Source organism: Fusarium graminearum, chromosome 4, assembly GCF_000240135.3.
Source record: "Fusarium graminearum PH-1 chromosome 4, whole genome shotgun sequence".
Classification (NCBI taxonomy): Eukaryota; Fungi; Ascomycota; class Sordariomycetes; order Hypocreales; family Nectriaceae; genus Fusarium; species Fusarium graminearum.
Window position 1 is genome coordinate 151,054 of NC_026477.1, and position 15,452 is coordinate 166,505.

Below are 15,452 nucleotides of genomic sequence, written 5' to 3' on the forward strand. Positions count from 1 at the left end.
CTACGTCATGAAGTACAGTGGAGAGTGCACCAAACGGACAGGCCGACACAAGGTTTCGGCTTCAACCTCAAACTGGAAGGAGATTAAGCTTACAACAGCACGACCAACGTTGAGAACGGTTTGTGTATTGGGCCAAGCTTTCAGCACATCAGACCAGTTTAAATTAAATTATTTAATTGCTTTCCTCAGTATTCACATGCCGCGGATTGCGCAACAGCATGTGAATCATTGCACTACAACATGTGAAGCATTGCACTACAGCTCCCCTGTGAAACAGCGACAGCCAACAATACCCTGCAGCCTGTGTCCAATGCAAACAATCACCACCCTCTGTCTGTCAACCCCGACAGCCCGAATTCCGGTTTCTGGTTTGACGATCCCTCAGCTTTACTTGCCATACTTTACCTATTTTGGTGAATATCCAGTATGTGATCGTCAGGGTATCACCACCACCACCATCACCCTGGTCCTTGAGTTGTGTGTGTCGCGTGCATTCAAGTTGACAGTTTTGAGACCATGGTGAGTTTCTAGGTTGAAACAAGATAAACATTACCTTCCCCGGTTATCATGCATGCATGATGGGCTTATTCCTATCTAAGAAGTCCGGCGACACGTCCTTAATCCCGTCTCTTGTCTTTCCCTCACCGACACGTGACCGGTGCTCAATGTCGATAGCTGATGATCAATACGCTTGTCATGACGGGCCGTTCCTTGCATGTGTACTCTGTATGTATGTGCGTGTGTATGTATGTATGCATGTGCAGTAAACGCTATATGTGCAGCAGTAATACGCGATTAACCCCGTCCTCCGTTGTAATCAGCACCACCAGCCTTCCTCAACCGAACCACAATATCCCTCTCGTCCAACTCCGACTTATCCCCCGTCGTGACAGCGATGCTATGATGGGAAAGCTGCTTCTTGACATCGCCGCTCTCGATACTGACGCGCGCCTTGCGCATGACCTTTGTATTCTCCCCGATCCAGACCACGAGTATAAACTTCACGCGCGTACTCTCCTTGTCGTTGGCGTACTCGACGCGCACGTAGCCGTACTGGACTTGCCCGTCGTCCAGATTGCTCACTAGCTCTGCGAGACCGCCCGTGCCCGTCTTGGTGAGCGCGAGCTTGTTGCCGACGGCCGACGCGTACGAGATAAGGAGCCAGTTGGTGGGTTCCTTGTCGGCGCGCACGGCGTCGTAGGCGGCGGCTATTTCCTGCGCGTCGAGACCAGACATTATTGTATGTATGTATTATCGTATCGATTGATTGAATTGGGATCGGTGTGTCGGTGCGTCGAGGGTCGAATCGGATCCCGTCGAGCTGGGATTGAGAGGTAGGAGGAATAAACTGGGCCTGGTACGTAGTTTCAGTTCCAGTCAACCAACAAAAGGATTGTATTGCAACTGTAGAACAATCAAAGGGTTCAAAAAAGCTTGGTCTTTCCTCTTGAATTGTTTGACTCAGGGGCCGTTTCTGTTTTTCCCTCCCCTAACCTTGTCTTCCCCTCGGTTGAGGGGAGGGGATCCATTTCTGCTCTGGGTAAAGCCCGGGTATCTAGTCTGACCAATTGTTGCGTATTTATGCCAGTGTCTTCTGTTATTGGATGTTAGTGCGCCATCAATGCACAGAACACGCTCTAGAAGCATGGCGATCCATATTTCGCGCCTTGACGCTAGAAGAGAAACGGACAAACTCCGTCGTCTTGGCTTCTTGCTCAGTAATTGTCTGTTCAGCTCCAACATCAGACTCTTTCTCAATCTCAGCCCCTGAACGGCGGCTCCTCATACCGGAGCCCCGGCAACGACGAGATACCTCCACGATTAATGTTGTTTTCCAGTACGTAAGAAACACGATTAGCTATTCCCCTCCCCCGTGGGCAACTAGGTAAGCTCAACGTCGGATCATTTGTCTAGTGATGGTTCCAGGGCTGAAGAGCGTTAAAATGAGGGTCATCAACGGCTATGAACCATCAAATGCTTCTGCGTCAGATCAAAAGTCTCACTCACTGCATGAACCCTCCCCTTTCTGCAGCTAAGGCTGAGCTTTAATTCTCAATCATGACAGGTTCCATTTTCCTGGTCGATTATTCCTTCTTTGAGGGACATATTACCGATATCTCACTCCCCCTTGTTCCCACGCATGGTCCCCCCATGCAAGCCTTTCCCCCCGTTCCTTGAAGATGATCAATTAGTTAGACTACGGCAATAATCGCAGATTTTTTGGCCTGTTCAATTGTCAGTCGGCCCGAGAATTGACTCAAGCCGACAGTGGAGTTTTACGAGTCCCAACGGGCCGCCGTTTCACTTGGCCTCGAGCCTACAGTGCAACGCCAGATAAAAGCCCGAGACGATTGCGTTCAGCGACCAATTAATTGATCCATTTGATGGTTCATTGAATGAGTGACAATTTGTACCAAAATATAACGACTTTCCGACCGATAAAAATGTCAATTGCCAACACTGGAGATGCTATTTTCGTATCTGCGCCGCATCGTATCAGACCAAGCAATAAATGCATGAACCCCTTGTTTTGTCCTTCAACCAACAACATTCTAGACTTTTTTTCGTTGTCGGTCGCAGAATTGAAGACAAGCAAATGAACTGCCCGACTCCGACAAACCCTGTCAGTGGATTGAGACCAAGCTAGGATCCCCCGTTGGTCCCAGTGAAATTGACCCTATAACAACGTGGAAAAACGACAGCAATTTAGTAATGAGCAAAGAAAACAGGGACTGAGAAAAATCACTCATATTTTTTTTTTGGTGTCTTTGGTCGGGTTGCTTCGTTTATCCGCGCTTTTGTCGCATTGGCATTACTACGCGAAATTAGACAGCAACCAACAAGAATAAAGCCCACTCATGTCGTGCTGCATTTATTTTGGCTTGTCTTCAATTAGATTCATTTGATGGTGTTTAAACGTTGCAATTGACACCATCGATAAATAATTAATTGTCGCAATATCAGACCCAAAACATTAGACTGAATTGTCACATCAATTAATCGCGTCTTTATTAATTACTGGAAAAAATAAAAATAAAAAATAGAACAGTGCACGACCAAACTGGGCAGGTCACTCACTGCCAATATCATGAAGTATCCGTGCCTCGTTCGCCAAGTGTCACAACTGAATCAGACACAACAACCCCCGTGGCTTAGACACATCACGCATTGATTCCAGCAGCGCACAGTCATTAAACATTCCAATTAACATCCGACTAACGCGTACAAGAATTATAAAACGCGTTTAGCATAAGACAATTGCTGCCCCGTTGCTTCATCTTCGCTAAGCCCTAGTAATAAGACCCTGTATTTGCGAATCCTTCTATTGTTCTGTGCCTGCGCGTCACTTACATGCTACAGACCCAAGCCCCAAACTGACTCGTTTGTGTCTACTCACTGGCCCGTTGTTCATGGTGTCGGTTGGACTCGTCCCCGGGACGTCCTGTTACCGTCGTGATCTGGAACTGTCGTTCTTTAGTTCATTAAAAGCTAAACTTTATGAAGAGAAAGCACATCTGGACCTAATCTTTAGGAAAGTCTGTAATCCACTGGCCTAACCGCAATAACATCGCTATTGAGCATAACTGAGCTAAGATCCATGCCTGCTCCATGACGAATCCAAGGGGATGTCTTGAAGGTTATCCTCCAGACACACCTGGTTACTGTTGCTTTAATTTAAGTAGGAGAACCACGTAACGTTCGTCACTTCTGCTCAAGTGTCAGTCATTATATAGCTCGCTTTCTTGTTGTCAGCCCTCCAAACTTACCCTTTGACAGACACTGCGAGGCAACGTTGTCAAAGTAGGCTCATGCTCATCGATAGGTATCGTAATACATGGTCTTATTCTCTTTTCCACTGATCTGTATAGTTGTGGGATGTTTGGATGGTGACTGGTACGTATGCGTGATACGGATGCTGAACATTCTTATCCATATGCCTGGCAGCCAGAGACTAACAGTATCTGGAACAGCTGTAATATCTATAACTTACCAATAGACAGGCTCCCCTATGTATGTATTATTGTGAAAACAGTTGCTAAATACTTTGACAGAGACTTGGTTGGCAACTCACAAAGTAGTTAAACGACACAACAGATGAGGACAGTCATCATATGTTTAGTTATAGCTGCTACAAAGAACAGCTTGCTAGTATACATGCTGTTTCCCCATTGGCTTCCAATCTTATCATGAATCTTGACCAATCACTCTCATTATTATAAAGCGTTGCAACGGTGCTCGTTGTACCAACATACTTAGCTTTAACGGCTACCCTGGGCTGACGGTACAAAGTCACGGCCACTCATTCCCAGTTCGGCTTCTAGTAGCCGGAACTTATAAATTTAGCCCCTATGACTAACTATAGCTTGAGAAGTATCTATTTGTACTCAAAATGATGCATTGACGTTCGACCTGCTACACTCAAGTCACATATCAAACCTCATATATAGACAGACTTGCATCACATAACATGTCATCTTTCTGTCCTCCGAATATCACCAAGAGAGGTAATTAAGGAAAGGTGAGTGACCTGACGGCTTGCAGAATAACCCTAATATCTTGCAGCTGCTGTCCCAGCCCATCACGGAGCTCATTGCGTCATCTGGTCACTCATAATTAGTCCTGCTGACTATTCTGAGAGATATCCATCGAACGTTTCTATCGTTCGACTGCGGTTGCTGTCGGATCGAACTCCCTTCCCTTGCATCCATAGATGCCCAAGCCAACTAGATCACATCTTACTTACCGCTGAATGGTTCGAATCTGATGTACACAATGAGATTGGATACCCAGACCCAAAGATCCGCAGATCGTGAGGCTCAAAACATGGGAGGGCCCAACGTCTGGATAACGGGAAGTAATCCAGCTGCATAACCTCAATAGTATTACTTAAGACTATAATATATTGACTACTACTGCGAGATGCTATTACTGTTTCCTTTTCTTTAACTTTAAAAGACTGACTCGCCAGCTAATGAGGTTCTATTCTGTACTACTTACTTATGTCGATTGTTATCTCACCTAGATCCTTGCTGGCACCTTGGGTTGACTCTTAATGAGGTTATAAATGTGCCTTTATACCATCATTTGTTCTTTGCAATAGTATTACAGCTTCCTGCAGCTGTCCGTCCAATTGCAATACAAGTGCCCACTTGGTAGCTAGGTCCAGGGTGTCTGCATGGCAAGGACCCGCAATGGTTTTTAACACCGCTGCTATCTTCATAAATGAGCCATCTGCAAGCTTCAACTTACCAGGCAGTTCTCGATACACACTCGCTGAAGTTTTGATCTCCCGAAGCGCTTGTATATGAGTCTCTGCTTACATGCATTGATGACAGTTTCGTGCTCATGAGCCGTATCATCGTCTCTATCCTGTGCGTGGAAAATGGCTGCTAGGTTTTCCCGGCACATTATAGTCTTTATATATGCCAGCTCAACTAACTCCCCTTGACCTTTTCTCACTTTCAGCTGTAGATCCTCAGCTTCATCAGGTTCTTAAGTATCTCTGGTGTCTTTATTACGTCGGACGTGATGTCAAGCTTTGCGCATCTCGATAGACCATCCACAGAAGCCATTCTATCCAGCAACTCTTTCCGGATTAGCCATTCCTAGTTCACCCTTATAAAGAAGATGAGAGCTAAAGCCTTTGCTGCTATATGAAACACGTCGATCAGTGGGCTTCTACTTTCTCCTTGGCATTGGCTTGCAGACTCTTTGCTCTGGTGCTTGACATTCGTCAGGATCTCCTGTGCTTGCTCAAAGTTTTTCTCTCGTCATGCAGTGCCACCTGTCTCATACTCGTCGACTAGTGTTACCATGATGCTCTAAATAGTCTCAGTTACACCATCCTCGGGTATGAGTGTTAAGATTTAGGCTGTTTCGAGTATCCCCTGATCTTCAAGCACCGCAGCATGACTACCGTATTGACTCATGAAATTAGGCAGCGCGTTTCTGACTTATCCAGGCTAATGCAGAGCTTATGTAGGCAAGGCAAATCTCTTAAAGGTCTGAATATATAACTAGATAACCTCTATTGCCGTGTAAAGCATAGCCGAGTTAATGGAAATGCAGTGTGTCAGTGGCCTGCAGAGGACCCGCTGGGGAAAACGCCTTTTTACGTTACTCAATTTCACGAGTTGATATGGTATTAACGATTTGACATGTGAGGTGATATGCAGTGACTTTTGAACAATTGGAACAAGGTCTTTCAGTTCTTCCTCGGCTTGATCTATCTTGCCCCAGTGTACATATAGATTAGCTAGGTACTTGCCGTTCTGAGTGGTCATAGGATGTGTTGGACCTAGGCCCCTGGATAAAGCGATATGTACGGTGCTCACGAGATCTTCCATTTTATCCGTTTATGCTTAAACATATATAATCATGCCAGAACCTGGCTCGCCATGGTGCGTTATGATCAGAACCGCTACCTCGTTGTTTCGACGCCCGCAGTCGTTTTGAGATTTCTATAGCGTCTTTGACTCGTTTTCGAGCACATGGTACGTCCATTAACTACATCTCAATATTGAATGTCTGCTATGCCCAGCATATAAATGGCCTCCGGCCCATGCAGCTCTAGGGACCTGAGTCTCTGCTTGGACAATTTAGGGACTTCCATACCAAGCTCGTGCACCAGTCAGAAAGAAGCCTCTGCGTACGAGTTCTGCATAGTAGGTTATCTTTACTGCATCTGATGGAAGTGATTTCACGTTGCAGACACATTGATGAAGCTGGTCGACATTGGCTTTTGACTTGGATAACCAGCTTTGAGCCTGGCTATAGTTTATGCCATATCTGAAACATAATGTATAGCAGGACGCCAACTGTAATGCGGCTGGGGAGCCACATGCCTCGCAAATTCTAGTCGCTCGTCTCTCTAGACATCTCAACATTTCTGTCCGGACTCAGTAGTCTCAACTTACGAGCTAGTGCAACGCAAATTTGACATATAACGCCTGGACATTAGTCTCCAAAACATCATCAAAGAGCAGAGCTATGATATTGAACAGATATGCAACAGGAAGTCTGTTACTTCTTTATGCTTGCTTACTGCAAGGGCACTTGGAGCATGCCGTAGGTGTGGGTACTGATCCAATTGTACAGCAGATACTTACTCACTGGTAGATCTATAGGCGCTCAAGAATTAGATCAACACGCTCCTTATCTGAGTCTCTTGTTGATGAAAAACTGTCAGATGGAAGCATTACCACCTAATGTCGTGAAAGTTACCAGTGAGGTACAGCCCGTTCAGCATGACTGGAGCCAAGCACGTTACATTCTCTATAGCACCAGTGAACTTCGGTGTCGTTCCTCTGTTAGCTAATACAAGAAGACTGGTGCCGTCTATGATCCTTGGTTCAAAATCTGTGCTAGTGATGAGCTATTATCCTGTATCTCTAACTCTTGAACTTACCCGTCACTCGTCAAAGACTCAGCTAATATGCTTAAACTTGTTCCACGCTGTTCGTCAAGGCGAAGAGCTGCACCGAAGAATTGAAGCAGTGACTCTCGGCGTCCTGTACCTGGAGATCGTTTGGGAAGCTCTTCGAAGAATGACTGGATGGCTACGACACAACTGTCTTCATAGCATGGATGCCAAAGCTCCGTGAATCTCTTGTGCGACAACATCCACAAGTAAACCATAACAGATGCGTAGACGTCTATCAACTTTGCCTCCGTGATTTGCAAGTTGCAGTATGGTACTCAGGCGCTTTCCATACTCCGGAGCTTGACACATGCACAAAGTCACACTCAGCCACTCTCACGCAGAGAATGACTGGAACCAGTCACCTTTTTGTAGACGCCTTTGCAACCAGTATGAACCAGAGCATAGATTTGGTATCCCCGTGCGTGATGTCTACAAGTATGGAGGAGAGTTCACAGTTTCGTTGTCGACAATTCCGTACCGTTGAAGTGCCTGGTTCCCCATTTGGATGAAAAAGCTAAGTTTGCTGGACAGGCCAGCCTGTCTTCTACGCATGTAATCTATGAACCCTACAGTACTTTACCTATTGGAACACTGACACAGGCTGGAACGTAAAGCACCTCTACTCCCCACTTCCAATGTCGAATGTAATTTCATCCCATAGTCAGTGGCCATTCTAAACATACTTGGCTCATGTCATGTCTTCGATCATGAATTTATTCGGCAGAGGTATTACATCAAAGACTCTAATTATCCATCTCCTAAGTGCTTGTGCCGAATTCTCTGGTAATGCTGGGGAATTGCAAGCTGAGTGGACTAAGACCTCTGAGCTCTCCATGCAGTTCAATTCTTCTTTTCAAAGCGAGGGTTCCAATCACCATACCGGCAGTTAGCACCAGATGACGAAGCATTCCTTGAGAAGCAGGCGGATGTAGCGGTAATGTAGTCGAGATTGCAGGAGTCGAAGAGGTCGAGAAAAGTGTCCTGGATGACGACTCAGGAGGATTCGACGGGGACTTTGGTTTGAGATTGTTGGAAGGCGTAGGCCTGGCAGCTTCCTCCTCGCCGTCGTCGTTGTGTTAAGAGAATCTTGTTATCAAGGTTCAACGGAGTCTTAGTGCGATGGAGCGAAAGGTATCCTTGGTAAAATTGTCAACCAGACGCTGTGGGTAACGAGCATATAGAGTAAAAGGGCATGCAAAAGAAAGTTCACGATTGGGCGGTGCAGTTCAATGTTCACGTCTCTGGGTTTTTAGCTGAACTAAAAGCTGGTATCCCAGTGGCCACAGGGGCCCGACCACTAGGTATCATAGGTTAATGATGAGTTCCAGACCTTTGTCAAGACTCCAACAGGCATCAAAGAAACACGAGCAAACGAACTGGGGCTCAAAGATCCGGACAAATCCACATCCGAAATCATTAGCTGGGGTAGCGCCTCAATCCTACCTCTCTCCACGACGGCGACTAGCTTCTCATTCTTACTTGAAGGATCTCGCCAGATGAAGTTCCTGTCACGGGTTTGTTCTAGAATCTCAGATCCGAGATGGCAATGCTAGTTGCAGTTCTCAATTACTTATTCCCAGCTAAACAAATTCGGCTTCTGAAATGTTAAATACTATCTATATCTAGTCCATATCGAAAGCAGACAGTCTCTTTGCTCATAAGCCGGGGCACCCGGTTCTGTCTATGAGGAGTCTACAATTACCTTCAGCGATTGGTTTCTCAGGACAAAACGGACTCTCGACCAGCGACTGACTATTACTGTGTAGCTTGGCGAGGCGATTCTACTCGCCCACACGGTACGAGTTATCCAGAAGAACATCACATCGGCTAGTATCATAACTCTGCGATGGTATGACCTTGCTGATGGCTACTACATACTTCTGAGAAATTGGTTAGAGGGAGTACCGTTCATTTCCATGAAATTGGAACGATCGTAGCTAGGTAGATAAGGCGCGCATCCAGATCTTACCGTATCAATCACTTCCGTATATCATCTAGTCATTATTGAAAATTGAAGAGAAGCTATCACCATTTGTTCACACCTCTAGGTCATCATCGGATAACCTAACTAGTTACCTTAGTTATATCCTGCTGTGGCAGGACACCGTCGTCGTTCAGATTCTTGGAAATGTACAGTAAGCCAGCCACAGTGGGGTCTGGGTAAGGTAACCTGGCTATCCGATGTTTCGCCAGAAGGTTAAGCTAATTTACGGCGGCCTTGCATTTCGATCTAGCTAGACCATAAGTGGAAGTGATTGACACGACACGGCAAGGCCCGGTGACATGCCTTAGTCAGCATACTCCTCTCAACTACTCAGAAATGTACAGTATATGTCAGGCAATCCAGGCCTTGAAATACCTATCCCATGGATGTCAACTTGATACGCGATACAGATGCAAAATGCAAAGAGAAGGCAGTGTTCATGAGGTAAGCGAGGACACGCAGTAGGTTTGGAAATTCGGTATGTTTCAGTACCCAGATCAGCTTGCAAGCCAAACCAGTTCAAGGTGTACTTAGACTTCTGACTTTTACAGTCTGGACGACTTGTTACTTGATATTGATATGTGGCAGCTACCTTGAGTCATCGTAGCTGGATTAATCACTATAGCTACTTGGACAGAAGAGCTTCCTACGGCTGCTTTTTTACTGGGCACAGGGCATGCCTTATTTTCAGATAGAGAAAAGCGTTACAAGAGAATATAACTCAATAAATCGGGGTTTAACTCTACTGAAGGAAACTGTAACTGCATTAAGCAGTAAGCAAAAGTCTATATTATTCTCTTAATGAGATAATAACAAACATCTTCAAGAACTACTCTTAAAGATCTTATCAAAGTCAAACTCGGTCCAATAAACCTTTGGCTTCAATCCCGCCAACTTCCACTCCCCGTCGATTTTGACATAGGTATGCTGCATCAAAGCATGACAATGACCCTTGGCTTCGACAGTTGTTTTATCAGCTCCAGTATAGCGCTGGTGTGCAGCTCGTAGTTGGTGTTTACCGACAACACGATCAGTCGAGACGACTTCGTACTTGGAGCCCCCGATGAAGTGCTGCGAGTCCACGAGAGGATCTCCGACAAAGGTTGGGGCTGAGACCATGGCGATGAAGTCTTTGGCTGGCATTGCGTCCCAGCTTTGGCCTGTCACTTCGGCGTAGTCAACCTGGGTGGAGTTAGATAAGCATGGAGGTGTTCTTGTCGTGGATGGTACGTACAACGAGCTCCGGGGCAAGTATGGCTTCCAAACGAGCCCAATCCTAGACACACGTCAGTTATACAGTATTGATGTTGGAGATAGGAGTGTTCTAACCTTTGTATCCAGACTATCTCCCCAGTCAAACGTGATGGCCGCAAGCTGCAGTGCGTCTATCTCATGATTATCAGCACGAACTGAGATCGGGTATGCGATTGCTCAATGCATATTCACCTGCGGGGTCAACTCGCGAAGTTGTCATGTTGCCGTGAAGGATTTTGTCTTGATCTGATCAATATTGAGTCAGTCGTTGAAAAATTGTTATTGTTGGCGATTTTAATTTGAGACTTCGGTCAAGATTCCGTGGTTTCGGAACTCGACGGAACTTCCGCCGCCGCATTTGCGGCAATTTCCCCACTGACAGCCCTCAGGGCACCAGACAAATTGGCCGCTGGAAGCATAAGAGACGAAATTAGTAGATCAGCTTATGCTACTTAGGCTATGCTCTTTAGGCTATTTATTTTTGTAACCTAAGACTAAGGAGGTCAACATTTCTGCTACCCAATAGACAGCACGAAGAGAATGTTTTGGGTCTTTAGCAATACAAGCATATCAAGTATTCTTGATGGGTAAAATTAATGCGATGGATGGAAATGCATTTTTAAGGACGCCTTTCAGTTGACACGCGCAATAATTTGGCGATGACCGGGTAGAGTGACAACAGCAATTCCGTAAACATTTGCGGTGCTTGAAACAAGATCAAGGCAATTGCTTTCGATGTACAACGTGTCAGACCACTGCTGCCTTGTCTCCCTCTACTCTTGGGCATTTTATTTTAATTCTAAATAGCCGAATACGTCTGTCGCAAGGTGCTTCAAAAGGATTGAAGTAATAAATGACATTTAACAGCCTGTGCAGTTGGATGAGGGCTGACAGAGACGAGTCTGTCAGCGTCTCAATCGCTAACCGCCGCTGACACTCTGTCTTTCAATGGATTACAGGGGCATATCACCTAACATGTCAGCACTAACAAGTGATGTTACAGTGTAGCAACCACTATAAAATCCTTCATCCTTCTGAAGAGAAACGCTACAGTTTTACGGGCTGGCTCGGACTCTTAGCGCTTATCTTTCTCACCACCACCCTCATCCATAGCACGGCATCTCAAGATCCGAGTCTCGGTGCACAGAAGCACGACAGACAATTAATTAATAACCCGAATGGCAGGTAATTAGGCTTTTCACATTAGACAGATGAGAGTTGTGAATATATTTGCTGTATAACCACCTGCCCTCCACCCCGTATCATTTCTCAATCATCTCTAGCAGTAGCCATGACAGAACACCCAAAGCGCAACAAAACCCGAGTCGCCGACCTCGCCTCTGGATTTCCTCACGTCCCACCCTTTGACGGCGAAGAATCACTCGACAAATCCCAGATCGCCTCAGCCTTTATCGACGAATTCTCATCTGCCGTGACCAGCGCAGATTGGGACAAATTCGCCGACCTCTTTGTCGAGGATGCTTGGTGGAGGGACGCCCTCACCCTCACATTCGACAAGCGTACGATCCATGGCCGATCCGCGATACAGTCAGCATGGAAGACTCTATCCGAAAATCACAATCGCAAACCCTCAGAATTCTCGGACAATCCAACAGGAATTTGGGGCATGGCTCCCCAGTACATGCGCTTTTCCCCTGCGCTTGCTTGTTTGGACGTGCCTTTTGGGTTTTGCACAGAAGAGCCGCGCTCCAAATGCGTTGGCCAAGCGAAACTCGTCCGCGTAGATGGGAAGTGGCTAATCTGGATCTTGAGCACAGCCGTCCAAGAACTAATTGACCACCCATTTGAGCAACTCCCTCGCCTATCCGAGTCCTCCATCGGCAGCTCCCAGCGAGGCAAACCATCTGCTCAAGGTCTACCCAATGTCTCCGGTGTGCTCGACGCCGTTGTCATCGGAGGTAGCTCCAGCGGTTTGGCCAACACAATCATGCTCGATGCCGCTGGCGCCGACGTTGCTGTCTTTGACGTTGAGCTTGAGGCGGGCGGGAATTGGTCTACGTCGCGATACTCCAGTGTTGTGCTTCATCACAATAGGAGCATGGTGCAGCTGCCCATGTTTCCCATCCCACCTGACAGCTACCCGGAGTACATGGGAGGCAAAGACCTGACAAGGTACATGTCATCCGCTGTGGAACAACTCAATCTTCCATTTTTTGGCGGCATACAAGTCGTCGGGAGTGCCTGGCATGAGGATGCCCAGTATTGGACAATTGACCTCAAAGACATTCAATCCAGCAACACATCCACCATCAAAGCCAAAAACCTCGTTCTGTCCAATGGCTTTCTCATCTCAAAGGCAAACACTTATATCCCACCTCTACAAGGTCGAGAAAAGTTCCAGGGCCCGGCCCAGCATACGTCCGAGTACCGCGACGCAACCCTTTACAAAGACCTGGATGTAATTGTCGTCGGCTCCGGGAACTCTGCGCACGACGTAGCCAAAGACCTTGCCCTCAACGGCGTAAAGAGCGTCACCATACTTCAGCGAAGCCCAACGACACTGTTAGACTTTGACATTTTTATTTCCATCGTTTCGATGCGCTACCAGGGCCAGATGCCTGTCGAAGCAGCAGACTTTCAGGAAAACTCTCTACCCTTGGGCATAATGAGAGACATGGCTAGTGGTTTAATGTCATCCCTCAGTCAGACCATGGAACCCCGTCACAAGCTCCTCCAGGAGAAGGGTTACCAGATTGAAAAGCAGGTTTGTTTGCCCTGCAGAGCGTTCGAGGAACGTGGGCGGTCTATCTACATTGATCAAGAAAAGGTGTTTGACCTGGTCTTGTCGGATCGCATCCGGATTGCCAAGGGCGAAGCAAAGGGTCTGACGGAACAGGGACTCGTTGTGTATGACGAGGCTGAGGATAAGTCAAAGACGATTCCAGCTGGAGGTATTGTGTTTGCCACGGGCTACAAGAATGAGGATTTGCCCAAGAAGTACGCAGATGCTGGGTTTATTGATAGGGAATCAGCGGGTAAGCTTGCGAATGTGTGCGCACCATGCGTTGACGAGGAGGGCGAGCCTCCGGGCTACGTGACATACTCTGGTCGTAAGTATTTCTTCTGTTTCTCTGTTTGAAGATGGTGCTGATATTCATTAGATCCCCATCTTTACTTTGCTGGCATTGGATTCTGGATGTGTCGATGGATTGTAAGTTTCACCGCGAGATGTAGTCTACAGGTGACCCAGCTAATTCTTTACCGCTTAGAGTCGCTATGTCGCTGTGCAGGTTATGGCTGATGTGACGGGCACATTCCCTGAACGCTACGCGCGGGATCAGTAACTGTCTAATCGTCTTTGTGTGAGGACTGATCTTGATTTTAGTTCAAATGAGTTGAGGTACATAATGGTTGATTCTACACTCGTAACAAACATTTGGGCATCGTAATATCCAAGTTTTATCTCGTGTTGGTCTTGAAATATGGGAATTGAAGTTTTGCACCACTGTAATTCAGCGGTGCTTATAGCGGGCAAGAGCCACCAAGTGTCACCGCGAGAACCTTTCATCTTTACAAAGTACAAAAACGTCTTTTTCATGCAAAAAAGTTTGTGTTTTAGACTACTATATCCTTAATTGTAATAAATACAAGCTACAAAACAAATGCGCAACGGTTTTAGAATCCTAATGCAAGTTGAAAGGTATTTATTTCGCGACAAAGGCTGCTCAGGAGATGCCATGTGCTGTTATAGGGGACTAGTCCACTAAAACTTGAAGATTGTAGCGACTGAGGCGTCGTAAAGAAAGAAAAAAAAAGATTTAGGCGGAGATGAGTTGCAATGTTAGGTTACACGTTTATTGGAGTCAATGATTCAACAAAATTCAACAGCAGTTTTCGAATGAGTTTTCTTCGACTTTGAACTATAGCGACAAAGGAAATATTGGAAAGAACATCAAGTCGATGTAGATTGGCAGGATATATGGTGTTGTTGCTGTTGAGGATGAACAGCGTGGTGATTCAGTGGTCGAGTACAGGCACCTCAGCCCTGTATTTTAGCAGTAGGATGGTGGATGTCTGTTGATGGAGCAATTTTGCGCTGTCCAGCAGTTAGCTAGAAACTCCATGTCATTCTTGTGAACAAACCCTGGACCAGCACGCGTCCAGGTCGAATCTACCCTTACTGTCCCTCTTCCCGATAACGAAACTTCAAATCTCATCAACAAATCCATCTTTTGCGTCCAACATTCCACGAAGCAAAAGTCTGGGCGCATCATCGCAGCTTGTCACCCAAATTGCATTCCGCAGGTCTAGACGAAGGGGAACTCAAGCCCACCAGTAACCACGCCCTGCTCTGTCTAAGACAGCCCTCGTCTTCACACCAATAGTTCTATCGCAAAGCTTAACCCTTTTGAAAGAAGAAAAGGCTTGGCTGAGAGAAGAAAAAGCTTGTTCATGTCCAGATTGCAACATACCAAGGAATTCTGAGTCACAGACTGTCACCGCCGTCGGGAATGGGACTTGGCTAGATGATTGTGCGCATTGTTGAGGCTACTCAGAATGGAACGAGGGTTGTTGGAATTGGAGACATGGATGTTGATGGTGGGTTTCATTCCTTGCGATTGACAAGCAAATGTCCATGGGTTGTCGTGACAGTCGGTACCCAGGGAAACTTAATTCGAGAAGTGGTAGCACAATGTTTATTCCCCGTTGAATGACTGACAGTTGTAGCGAACGGGCATTTAGAGTAATAAGCTTTTTCGCTTGGCAGACGTTGAGGATACCAAGGTTTGCAACGGTGCCATTGACGCCCAGTGTCCTCCATCACTAAAC

The 15,452-nt window shown here is 46.4% G+C and overlaps 5 protein-coding genes across 5 annotated transcripts; 1 reads left to right on the forward strand and 4 right to left on the reverse strand.

Annotated features, from left to right (window-relative positions):
• Nucleotides 1-587: 587 nt before the first annotated feature.
• On the reverse strand, nucleotides 588-1,446 carry FGSG_06474 (uncharacterized protein). The gene has a single exon (XM_011327773.1). It carries the CDS (start codon nucleotides 1,234-1,236, stop codon nucleotides 796-798), a length of 441 nt encoding a protein of 146 aa, XP_011326075.1. The 5' UTR covers nucleotides 1,237-1,446; the 3' UTR covers nucleotides 588-795.
• A 1,943-nt stretch (nucleotides 1,447-3,389) lies between these two features.
• On the reverse strand, nucleotides 3,390-5,409 carry FGSG_06475 (uncharacterized protein; the record flags this gene model as incomplete). The annotated part of the gene is made up of 7 exons (XM_011327774.1): nucleotides 3,390-3,464; nucleotides 3,656-3,662; nucleotides 3,768-3,780; nucleotides 3,992-4,007; nucleotides 4,745-4,893; nucleotides 4,999-5,047; nucleotides 5,251-5,409. 7 exons carry the CDS (start codon nucleotides 5,407-5,409, stop codon nucleotides 3,390-3,392), a joined length of 468 nt encoding a protein of 155 aa, XP_011326076.1.
• A 1,190-nt stretch (nucleotides 5,410-6,599) lies between these two features.
• Nucleotides 6,600-7,638, reverse strand: FGSG_06476 (uncharacterized protein; the record flags this gene model as incomplete). The annotated part of the gene is made up of 4 exons (XM_011327775.1): nucleotides 6,600-6,789; nucleotides 6,918-6,950; nucleotides 7,110-7,121; nucleotides 7,409-7,638. The coding sequence occupies 4 exons, from the start codon at nucleotides 7,636-7,638 to the stop codon at nucleotides 6,600-6,602; spliced, it is 465 nt and encodes a 154-aa protein (XP_011326077.1).
• A 2,591-nt stretch (nucleotides 7,639-10,229) lies between these two features.
• Nucleotides 10,230-10,881, reverse strand: FGSG_06477 (uncharacterized protein; the record flags this gene model as incomplete). The annotated part of the gene is made up of 4 exons (XM_011327776.1): nucleotides 10,230-10,589; nucleotides 10,642-10,683; nucleotides 10,737-10,792; nucleotides 10,854-10,881. The coding sequence occupies 4 exons, from the start codon at nucleotides 10,879-10,881 to the stop codon at nucleotides 10,230-10,232; spliced, it is 486 nt and encodes a 161-aa protein (XP_011326078.1).
• Nucleotides 10,882-11,952: 1,071 nt separating this feature from the next.
• On the forward strand, nucleotides 11,953-13,966 carry FGSG_06478 (uncharacterized protein; the record flags this gene model as incomplete). The annotated part of the gene is made up of 3 exons (XM_011327777.1): nucleotides 11,953-13,732; nucleotides 13,784-13,833; nucleotides 13,892-13,966. 3 exons carry the CDS (start codon nucleotides 11,953-11,955, stop codon nucleotides 13,964-13,966), a joined length of 1,905 nt encoding a protein of 634 aa, XP_011326079.1.
• Between the last annotated feature and the right edge of the window lie 1,486 nt (nucleotides 13,967-15,452).